General features: G+C 48.2%; 1 protein-coding gene across 1 annotated transcript in view; it reads right to left on the bottom strand.

Annotated features, from left to right (window-relative positions):
• The window catches only part of ARHGEF3 (Rho guanine nucleotide exchange factor 3), a 280,046-nt gene extending 268,539 nt beyond the window's left edge, over nt 1-11,507 (bottom strand). Inside the window, exon 1 of the mRNA XM_029917716.1 lies at nt 11,496-11,507. Coding sequence (XP_029773576.1) covers nt 11,496-11,500 — 5 coding nt within the window. The 5' untranslated portion in view covers nt 11,501-11,507. The remainder of the gene's footprint in view (nt 1-11,495) is intronic.
• Between the last annotated feature and the right edge of the window lie 782 nt (nt 11,508-12,289).

Raw genomic sequence — 12,289 nt, forward strand, 5'->3', positions numbered from 1 at the left:
TCTTTTCAGCCTCAGATCTCAAAAGAAGGCAGAGTCTCAGGAGAAATTTGCAAAAACTCTGCATATTCCTTGCCCTGCATCATGTCTGGCATTAAGGGGACTTTATAAACATTTATCAGTAAACAACAGCCAGATTTTGTCCTCCAGGCTTTTATCAAAATAGGGAGAGAGCTGGATACATTTTTTTTTTCTTTTGCTTGTCAATCTCAGGGTCAAAGCCAACGTTAGAGTTGAAGCTGATTGGACAACTAGGTCTGTGACCACAAGGTCCCAAGCCACCTGCCCCAGATGACCTCATTTCTTCAACAGCCAAGAATTGTGACCCAGAGGCCTTGGCTAGTAACAAGGCCACCACCCCAGAGGGCTGCTGAAGCCACCAACCTGAACCAGAGATAATGACATGAACAGTGCTGCTGTCCCTGGAATATCATGTGGTGTTTGGCTCAAGCCCAAGCACCCCCTCCCCTGGAGGCCCACCCCATGGTCAGGTACCAAGCAGTGCTCTGGCCGGCATGGACACAGCAGTGCACCCAGCCTCAGCCTCCCACAGATCAGTTCCAGCGTCCATGTGGATACAAGAAAAGGGTCTGTGCCCAGGAGCGTGCAGACTACTGAGAAGACATTATTTTTAAATGGCTGCCTCTGAGGAAGAACATTAGACTGGCTGGAGAGTCCCAGTTACATCTGTACCACTAGCATTTTCACAAGAACAACAAAAAAAAGTGTTTATGTATTGGGGGGGTTATTAAAATGGACTCAAAGTTTATTTAAAAAAACAAAACACTGAGGGGCGCCTGGGTGGCTCAGTCGGTTAAGCATCCAACTTCAGCTCAGGTCCTGATCTCATAGTTTGTGAGTTCAAGCTCCACATCAGGCTCTGTACTGACAGCTCAGAGCCCGTAGCCTCCTTTGGAGTCTGTGTCTCGCTCTCTCTGCCCCTCCCCCACTCACACTCTGTCTCTCTCTGTCTCAAAAATAAACATTAAAAATTTTTAATAAAAAATAATAAGATAAAATAAATAAAAATTTAAAAACACTGATGATTACAGGCAATGTGACAATGCAGTAATGGGAAGACATGGTTTCAAGGGGATCAGCACTTACATCATCCTGAGGGAATCATGGAAGGCTTCTCAGAGGAGGTACTGCCTGGGATGAGTTTTGAAGGAGGAATAAGAGCTTGCCAGGTCAACAATCCAGGGCTGCTCTGGATAAAGGGCACAGGGCACATAATGGCAAGGAGGAAACAGAGGCCAGAAGAGTGAGAAGAGGGTAGAAGGAAGTTGGAGGAAGGCTAGACTGCCACGGCATCTCATCTCAGAGGGTTGTTCAGTGCCAGGGTCAATGTCATATTCTATCCTGAGGGTTCAGCCAAGAAGAGGCACTCATGAGTGGTTGACATTATCTACTGCTATTTGTATTCCTACTCCACCTTCCAGAGGCAGACTCTGTAGATGTCATGGGGGGCTGTTGGAAATGAGGGCCCCACAACCACTTTTTTGAAAGACATTTGTAAATTCAACCACTCACGTGCCCTCGGGTTTCCCTAGAGCCCCCTAGTGCCTCGCTAGTGCTCCCTCCGCACTCCTGCCTCATCCAAGTCCCATACACATGCGTGCATGTGTCTCCCCAAAGGCACTGGGTTTTGCGACGACACCTCAACCATGAGCACAGTGGCAAGTACAATAGTTGTTGAACAAATTAACACATTTAGCTAACTGCACTTCTGCACACTAGTGAAAGATGATGAGAACCTGACACAGAATCAGGATATCACAGATGCCATCACCCCACTGCTGAAAAAAACAATCTTGGGGAGTTGGCCACCCCAGAATCATAGAAAAATGAGGTTCCAAGAGGCAAAACCCCATAGCACCTGCCCAAGCCCATAAGTCACTCTGTCAAAGGAAGATCTATCCTAGGACCCAAGAACTCAGGCACCATATACCTACTCAAAGTGCCCCAGTGATGAAATGGATATAACAGACTAATGCCATTTTCCTACTTGCTCCAACAAGTATTTTGAACTCCATTCTTGCCCTCTTGCCAGGCAGCCTTTGGGTTTGGCAACTGACTCTCAACGTGGCTTAATTACATGGGGAGGCAGAGCTGTGGGTGCCACAGAGGCAGGTAACAGTTCCTGTCTAGGTCCAGGCTGCCACTGTGGGTATGGCAAGCTTCCTTGGGGAGGGGTGGACAGACGGTTAGGTCAGTCCTCTGAGCTTCATCACATCCCAGGGTCTAGAACGAGGATTCAGTGAGGAAACTACCAGTAGTCAAGTCCTGTCCGGGCTACCTGTCCTTGGACAAAGGTGTTCTGATTTCAACCAGGGCATCTCCTCTTCTCTATGATTCTTATATGAGGTAAGTTCTCATACTATAAAATAGTTCAAATGCAACAACAAAAAAAGTTTAAAAAACCTCACCTCATACAAAACACCTGTCACCTGCCGGCCTCTCTGTAGGTCTTTCTAATAATGTCTTTGGTGGACTCTGGGTACATCTTGGTTGATGGACAGAGAGCATGCTTACCCATTCACAGAGGACCCAAACATAGGAGGGATAAGACACGATGGTCAGAGCAGCTGGGGTCTCCTGTCTGTGCTACCTGCTAGATGATGGACACTGCCCAAGCAGAGCCCGTTTGAAGGAAGGCACACAGCCTGCCCAGGGGTCACCACAGTCCTCACTGTCTTCCTCATCATCATCACAGGCAACAGTGACAGTGGCCTCCCTATATGCCAGGCATCCTGTGGATACCGTCAAACACTCTGATTCCATTTCACCCTCTCGGCAATGTTGTAAGGCAAGGGCTCTCATCTCCTTCTCACCGACCAGGAAATGGATGCACAGAGGGGCTTAAGTGACTTGCCCAGGCTCACAAGCTAGTGAGTGGAAGGAAGAATCAGCACACAGGCACACTGTCCCTCCTCCCCGAGACAGAGGTTCAAAAAGGAGATGACAGCCATATAAAATGTCCCCAGAGAAGGCCCTGTGGCAATTTTCCCAGTTGTGGATAAAACTGGATTCCTTGGGCAGTGCAAGATTTCTGACCTGTTCCTTTGTCAACCAGGGCATTTGTTAAAATGAACTTCACAGATCTGACACACATCACACTCACTCACTCAGCTCGAGGATGGCAGTCTGGTTTGCCCTGTCATCATTCATTACCTGCAAGGACAAATGCTTAAGTACAGCACACCACATGGCCAAAGAGTGCTTTAAAACACCCGCAAAGGGGCACCTGGGTGGCTCAGTTAGTTAAGCATCCAACTTTGGCTCAGGTCATAATCTCGTGGTTCATGAGTTTGAGCCCCACATCGGGCTCTCTGCTGTCAGCATGGAGCCCACTTCGGATCCTCTGTCATATTCTCTCTCTGCCCCCCCGCCATTCATGCTCTTTCAAAAATAATAAACCTTTTTTTAAAAAACACCTGCAAAAAAGGTGAGCTCTCTTTTTATTATTTATTTTAGAAGGAGAGAGGGTGAGAGCAGGGGAGAGGAGCAGAGGGAGAGAGACAGACTATCTTAAGCAGCTTCCAAGCTCAGCGTGGAGCCCAGTGTGGGCTCAATCCCACAACCCTGGGATCATGACCTGAGCTGAGATCAAGTCAGACATTCAACGGACTGAGCCACCGAGGTGCCCCAAGGTGATAATGTTTCATGAAATTGCATGTAGCTATCCACTTGAAGACAATTTAAAATTCATAGGAATCTATGGGGCTTTAACATAGGGGAGGAGATGACCAAGACCTATCAAAGACCTGCTCTAGACCCACATTAAGTCACAAAAGATCCCCATGAGATGCATACTGGTACCCACATTTTGCAAAGCAGGAAACCAACTCCAGCTTAAGCTGATTGGGTCAAATACCAGCAGCTGGAACATGGCAGCGGGGCCTGAACACCTGGGTCTGTCTGACTCCTGGGTCCAGGTCTCCAAACTTCTAATACCCCTACCACCTGAGTAAATATGCAGCCTGACTCCCCTATAAAATCAAACTCTCTGGCTAAATCTTAGTTCCATCTCTGTGCTGTGACCCCAAGTGTCAGCTCAGAAAGACCCTGCAAAGGAAAGGACCTGTTGTGGCCTTCTGACCCTGCAGGGGAAATTCTGAAGTTAATGGAAAAATTCTACAGAGTCTAAAATTTCCCTGGGAAGCCCCTCAAGAAGGCGAATATGGGAGAGGAGCTCCACATCCTTGAGGAGCCAACCAGCCCAGAGCTAGAGGAGATGGCTGTGTGTTCCAATGCACTCTGGGTGAAGTGTGTGGGGAGACAGACTCATACATAGGGCAGCCCCACACTAGCCTTTTACCCCATAGGATGTAGGGCCAGCTTGGGGGATCCTCTGGAACACACTCTCACTTCCGTGGAACAGCAGGATTAAACAGTTGTTTCTTTTTCTAAGAGCTTCTAGTTTAGTTCACGTAAGTTGAACTCAAGAGAGATGTGATTCCATGGTACCATAATTCCACAATAACATGGTCTTCCATTTACTACCAGAACATCAAATATGGCAAATTATAAACATGTTTACAACACAGATAACCAGCTGAGGCCTTGGGTTCTGATGGTAAGACTATTGGGATTGTAATTTGACTTCTGCCACTTAGCAGCTATGACAGCTTGGAAAGAACTCCTGTGCCTCAATTTCCCCAACTATAAAACAGGGGTCATGATGGTATCTACTTCATGAGGCTTCTGTGGGGAGTCAATGAAACGGTGTGAGCAAAGAGCCCAGCACAGGGCTTCACAAAGGTTAGTGTGTGTGTGAAAAGTTAACTTTTCAGAGGTCCCACGGTGAGTAAGCTCTGGAGTGCACATCCCAGTCAGTGCTGTGGGTCCTGGGAGGCTGGGTGTATGAGAGGAAGCCTGGCTGGGAGGAAGTGGCCTGGGGCAGCAAGGTTTAAGAGCCCAGGAAACAGAGCCTGAAGCTTTGGAAGCCAGAGTCACCAGGAGGATGGAATGAAGCAGGGGGAAGCCCTTCAGCAGAATATAAAATACCTGGTTAGGAACCACTGCAGACCCACCTAGAAGGCAGGACTATACAGGCAGAGAGATCTCAGGAGGCAGTAAACTGCCGCTTCAGCCACAGTAATGAAGAAGACAGTGACTTGAGTGACAGTGACCCTAGATAAGCTTTGGAGTGTTCCCTTCCTCCTGCCAGCCCAGACACAGTCAGCCCACCCAGCCCCTCCTCTCCAATGCCCAGGCTTTGCAAGATCCCCCTCTAGGATTCCAGATCCCTTCTCCTCCAAGAGCTGCACCCACCCACAGCTCACACACAAGAGACGACAGCAAGGAATGAGTAATCTGGAGCCAAGTCACATGTCCAGCACTGGCCTGGCCCTGCTGGCTGCTGAACATTCACTCTCTGCCAAGAATGAACCGGGAGTCCCCTCTGACACCGTAGCAGGGCCTCCCTCAGACGTGAGCCTTGAACAGGTCAAGAGCACGACCGCACCTTCCACAAAACCCAACTGGAGATTTGCAGGCATCAGGGAGACAGGAGTGAAGGAGAACCCTTCCACTTAGGGATAATCATTCTCCTGTGTCCAGGGAGGAGCAGACAACAGAAGGGGGCAGATGCTTCTGAGGCGAAGCCTGGCATTCGATCCCTGTGAGAACAGCTGTTCCCCATCACTCCCCTCCCAAGAGGCTGACAGGGAGCAAGAGACCACAACCCAGAGCAAATTTGGAGGCACCAGTCCCCGAGTTGTTGAGACATCAGCTGAAATAAAGATGCATGCCCTTGTGTAAGTTCTGATGGCAGCAGAGGGGCACTTGAGTTCAAAACAGCAGGACATTTTAATTCCTACTAATTGTAGAAGGGGAGGAGCTGCTGCCACTTCCCAGAAACCCCAGCTGGTGACCTGGCACCAACTTCACCCAGCAGGCAGGATGTGCCAGGGCATGTGGCTGAGGACAAGGGCCTTGAGTTTCCATGAGAAGGTCACAGGATGTCAGAGCCAGGAGGACCCACACCCCTCAGAATCCACAGGTGTCTTGACACAGCAAAGCACAGAATCACCCATGTGCAGAGACATGCTTGGCCCAAGCTCAGCCCTTCTGAATCAATCACCAAGGCCGGGCCCGAGAATCTGCACTTTAAAGGCCCCTCTCAGGTGACTCTGAGGCAGCCAGCCCAGCAGTGGGCTGCTCTGGAAACAGAATCAGTCCGGCCTGCAGGTTTATCTGTGGGAGATCAAGACCATATCATGGATGGCCTGTCCATTCATGCATTCGTTCATTCCAGGAGCATGTGCCCACAGTTGCCCATGTGGCCAACTCTGAGAAGACACAGTTCCTGCTATGCATAGAGTAGCTGGGTTCACCTGGCAAACTTGTCAGAAATGTAGATGTCCAGGCTCCACCACCTATGATTTAGATTCTGAGGGCTTTGCAATTCAGTGGGAAAACCAAAGCAAGGCCTGACAAGGAGAGGAATCTGGAAACTGATAGCTAGGCAGGTAGTTCTGACCAAGGGACTAGGCTGTGGGTGGCTTCATGGCACAGGGGAGTGAGAGCTTACCCAGCACCCACTACACGCCAACCCCTTGACCACTATGAGCACTGGGAGTACCACAGCCCTGCAAGAAGGCTATCTTAATCCCCCTCGTCCAGACAGCAGCACAGGGCTCAGCGCAGTTGAAACAACCTGGCTGAAATCCCGGGGCAAGCAAGCCTGGGATTTGAACCCCATCAGTCAGAGTACTTGCTCTTTTCACTATCATTCCCTCCTCCTCCCAAGTGCCAGCCTCAGGGAAGGACACATTTGTCCACCCACACTGTGAATCCAGAGACCTGAGAGGTAGCCTCGACCCTTCTCTCTTGTTATTCCTTATGTACAATCAGGCCTGGCCCTTTGTCCTCCACCCCCTTCTCTCGAATTCAACTTCTAATGCCACTAGCCGTGTCTATGATGACCTGTGGTATTTAAAATACAAGCCCAGTCAGCTGGGTCACTCCTTGGCTTAATCCTCTGCAAAGCTTCCTCATGGGCCTGAAGATACAAGTCCTTCCCCCAGGTTTGCTGCGGGGCCTTCCAGAGTACCCCTCCACCCCCCTTTGCTCTAGCTCCTTCAGTTCAGGGATCTTTAGCAAACTCCCAGGACTACCAGAAACGTCCCCAGCTTCCCCCAGTAGGCAAGGCCACAGAGCAGCGGTAGCTCTGTCCTGTCCATGGCTGAGCCCCTGGGAACACACTAGGGGGGTGTGTGGTGGGGGTAGAGGGTGGTGTTGACTGGCCATGGGACCTTGCAGCTGGTCTGAGGCCCAGGTATGGTGGTGGCAGAGAAGCCATGGAGTCAGAGCCTGGGCAGACAGGCCAAGACCAGACTGGGATGGGAAGGCTGTGAACACCTCAGAAAGGAGCCAGGACATAAGCCTGGGAGCAGCCAAAGAGGCTCTTGGAAGCAGGGGGGTAATAAAACCAAATTCACACGCATACACAATTGGTAGAATTGTCATTTCCTCTCATCTTTGAAAGCCATTTTGCCGATAACCACCAAAATTTAAAATCTGCATGCCCACTGATCCAGTAATTCCAAGTCTATCAAGGATACTCACTGTAGGATCCTTCTATATTAGCAAAAAAGAAACAGTGACCTAACCAGTGAACTGGGGAATAAACTACAGCAGCCAAGTCCACAGTTCCTCCTCCCACCTTAGAGCTGAATATGCTTCAGAATTCATAATGTTTGCACTTTAGAAAGGTAATGCAACGTGTATACAATATGTTATGTAAAAAACCAGCAGGGTGAGGTGCAACATCCATAGTCACATACGTAAGTACTTCTGCAGCTGCACATGTGACTATTTCTGCCACACACTATAAATAGCCTCCTATTAACTCAGGTCAGGTTTGCTCATCAAATGAGTTTGCACTAAACTTTTTTTCTTTTAAATGTTTATTTACTTTTGAGAGATAGACAGAGTATGAGTGGAGGAGGGGCAGAGAAAGAAGGAGATGCAGAATAATCTGAAGCAGGGTCCAGGCTCCGAGCTGTCAGCACAGAGCCCGGTGCGGGGCTCGAACCCACAAACTGTGAGATCATGACTTGAGTTGAAGTTGAACGCTTAGCCAACTGAGCCACCCAGGCGCCCTGCACTAAACTTTTTTAAAAGCATGCAGTTTGGGGGGGGGGGTGGAGGAATTGTTTTTGTTGTTTGTTTGTTTGTTTGTTTGAAGTAGGCTTGAACTTACAACCTTGAGATCAAGACCTAAGGTGAGATCAAGAGTCAGACACTTAACTGACTGAGCCACCCAGGTGACCCAAAAGGCAGTTTTTGATGCTTATACTGTCCCAACCAGCCAGCCCATAAACCTGGAAATGAAGCATGTCAGAAGGACAGCTTCTCCCATCAGAAGGACACTTTCAAGAGCACCCAAGCCCAGAGCCAGAGACTCTCTGGAGCACACACCATGCCCTGGAGCCCGAGGGCCATTCAGCTCGGAGATCTGTCCCAGCAGGGCCACCCGGCTGCCACAGGCGATCTATAGAACAAGCTTTAATTTGTTGTTGAGGATCAGCCCAGGGTGTGTGTGCTGAGTGATATGCCCGGGCAGACAAAGACAGGTTCCACTTCCTTACCGGATCCTCTCCAACCTATCCAATAACACCAGCCACCACCACCACCACCACTGTTTAATCCTGGGCTTCGGAGAAAGCTAGCCAACAAGCAGGTTCCCTCCCCTTCCAGGCTGGGACATTACAGGAAGTCTGAGGAAAGCACCAGATAAATGTACCTCTCCTTTAAACAGCACCACAATTAGGAAAGGCCACCCTCCCTCTCAAGAGCTGATCTTATCTGTCAGGTAAGGACCATGCCAGCAGCCAGGGGTAGTTATTGTACTGCTCACACTGCAGAGTGAAGGGGGATGGGTAAGGACCAGGAGGAACACACAGAAGCAGCAGATGCTGCCAGCACAGGGTGGGGGTTGGGGGAGAAAGGGTTGGGGGGGGAGCAGGGAGGAAGAGTTCTGTCACAGGGAGAACCCAGGTCCCCCTTCCAGCCTGCCCAGGCCTCTGACATTGTTTTCTTCCCCCAGCCCTCCTCCAAAGACTCTAGAAAAAGACTACCATGTATTTTTTTTCCCAATGTATATACCAAAAAATAGTTTGTTACACACATAAATGACACAAATCTTAAGTGTACAGCTCAATAATGAATAAATTTCTGGACACAAACTATATACAAAGCACTCGAATCTCATGGGAAGCTTCCACAAATTCCCACAAGTCCATTTTGACAATTGTACATAGGTCAAAATACATTTAAAATGCAAAACGGCTAAGTAGAAATATGCATAGAGACAATGTCAGACAGCACCCGGCTGTCAGGTCTGCTGGGTGCTTACTCTCTGTGGCTATAGGCTGGAGGTTAGGGAGGCTACAGGGTATAGCCAGACATAGCCCCCAATATCCCCATCTCACATCTGGGGAAGGGACTAGGAAAACAAACATAGAGAAAGTAGAGAGAAACACTGAGGGGAATTCTCCCTTGTAGCATTTGAGCCAAGACCTACGTATAGAAAGGAGCTGGCCCTGAGAAGAGAAGGGGTAAGAGCATTCTAAATGGAAGGAATGGTATACTCAAGGGCAGAGAAAGAGCACAGGTTGGGAGCTTACTAGAAGGCATGACAGGAAGTGGCAGAGTATGTAGGTGAAGGTAAGAAAAGGTTTGGCTTTTTTTCCAAGCAGAACTGGAATCCATTGGAGGATTATGCTACATCTCAGGTGTCTTGAATACATACCACACAAGCTCTCTAAGAGCGTGAAGGGCATTCAGCCAACTGGTCTACTTTGAAATCCTTCTATCACACCATGGTTCAGGCCGGCAAAGATCATAAAGATTGCTCTCTGCCTTCAATGTGCTGATATACACATGCACACAGGCGTATGTGTGTGTGTGTGCGCGCGCACACACACACACACACACACACACACACACACACACACACCTTCCCCCTTGGTGATACCTCAAGCTGAGAACTCTAAGTTCCTCCTCCAATCCTGGGTGGAATGGTGTCTACACTGCATTGCCATGGTGACTTTTGCATTGCTGCTCATGACTTCTCGGCACTTATATAAGCTGTCGTTTTACTTGCTTTCATGTGACAATTTGATTAATATCTATTTCCTGAATGAGTCTGCCTGTTGACTCCAGAAGGGCAGTCTGAGCCTGTCTTGGCCGCCAGTGCCTCCCCAGCACCTAGCATATAGCCTGGCCCAACATAAGAGCTGAACACTGTATATTTTAACTTCTTTGAATGCCAAAGTTCAAACACAAACAGAATTAGAAAGAAGTGTGCCCATCATACAACTTCAATGTTAAACTCATTCTTAATCTTATTTCTTCTATTCTCCTCCCACTGAAGTAACCCCCAACCATCACACCATTTAGTACATGTATGAATGAATGAATGAATCCTCCTAGGCAAAGACTGATGAGGGACCATCTAAATGAGTCAATTTCACCACCAAATTAGCAACTCTGATAACATTTCAGGAGACCATTGAAACTATTGGCTAAAATGAATTTCCTTTTCCCCATATTTACAGGGCTATAACTTTTCATGGCTGTCCCTCACCACATTCATCAAGAAGTTACTGTAAAACAAGAAAGGTTACATACGTATCCCATAATCTCTTTCAAATAAAAATCTTAAAAGAACGAATTTATTTCCATTAAAGGTGCCTGGATGGCTCAGTTGGTTGAGCATCAGACTTTAGTTCAAGTCATGATCTCATGGTTTGTGAATTTGAGCCCTGCATCAAGCTAGCTGTTGTCAGTGCAGATCCTGCTTCGAATCCCCTATCCCTCTCTCTCTCTCTCTCTCTGCCCCTCCCTCATGCTTTCTCTCTCTCTCTCAAAAACAAAAAAATAAATAAACATTAAAAAAAAGAACCAAGAAAAAAATTATTTCCATAAAACAAGGCATGTCTTTTACATAGAAACATATAACTCTTTGTAAATGATTACTATAGTTTGGTCCCTCCTCGGGCAATCTTTGCTACTCCCTATTTTATCTATTGTAACATTTATGGTAACTTGTTCCCAATAAGCCTGGTCTTTTTGAAATGCCAATGCAGTGTTACAAACTCTGGACAGAACTGTCATGACTGTGATACCCCTAATCTCTCACAGTGACTGACACTCCGTACTCAATGGTGCTTAATGTCATTCACTTTTCTAGGTCACAAAGGGACTCATAAGAATGACCTGAAATGCTAGAATGCAACCATATTTAAGATCTTTTCATTGTAAATTACATTACCTGTATTTTCTAACTTTTTTCATAAACATAAGGAAAAATTATGAAATTTCTCTTTAAACCTATGACCTAGAGATAGTTCCCAGTTTGGAGTCGAACCTTCCATTAGCACATGTGTGTGCACAAGGGTGGGTGCGTATACTGGCATGGTTACAAATCCAGGCTCCTGAATCTCTGCCCTTTGCAGCCTAGGGGCCTTAGGCAGGTTGCTCACCCCATTAGCCAATTTCCTCTTCTGTAAAGCGGGGCTAATAGGACTAGCTGATGGGATGAGGCAGAGGCGTACAGGATATTAAGTGTGCAGAGCCCCAAGCCAGGCAGGTCCACACCAAGGGCTTCGTGGGTGTAGCCACTGCAGAGCAGCTTTTGTTTTCAAAAGGAGCTGCAGAAGAACTCCAGACACCTTCTAGCTTCTGCTGGGGAGCCTTCCTAATGTCCTGTGTGGGAAGTGGGTACACCTGCCGCCACCTCCACAGGGGGAAGCTGAATCAGGGAGCTGGAGAGGGCATGCACCTGGAGGAAGCTCAGGGCAGCAGTGGCCTCTGAGTCACAGCCCAGCCCCTCCCTGCCACATCCCTTTGTTCTCTGGGGGTTGGGCTGTGACTCACAAGGGCTCCAGTCCTGGGCTGGGCCCTCTGATCCAGGGACTGGACTGGCCTGCCCACAATCACTAAGAACACTGCGCACACTGGCTGACCCGTTCCTGCCACACCAGATCCCAGCCTGCAGCAGCAGATCTTAGAGGGACCTCTGGGCTCTGGTGGGTAGTTTTACCTGCCACACCCACCTCCACCACCACCCCGTTTTTGTCTGTGCCTGTTTTTTTGCTGTTTGCTCCATTTGGATTTAACTTTAACCTGTGAACTTTAACTCACTGTGATGGTCACACACATTTCACGCCCTCTAACTCCTCTGAGACTTTTCTGTTATTATAGGAAAATATACATAATATAAAGTTTACCATTGTAACCATTTTTAAGTGTACAATTCAGTAGCATTAAGTGTATT

This window comes from Suricata suricatta, chromosome 12 (assembly GCF_006229205.1).
Source record: "Suricata suricatta isolate VVHF042 chromosome 12, meerkat_22Aug2017_6uvM2_HiC, whole genome shotgun sequence".
In the NCBI taxonomy this organism is placed as follows: Eukaryota; Metazoa; Chordata; class Mammalia; order Carnivora; family Herpestidae; genus Suricata; species Suricata suricatta.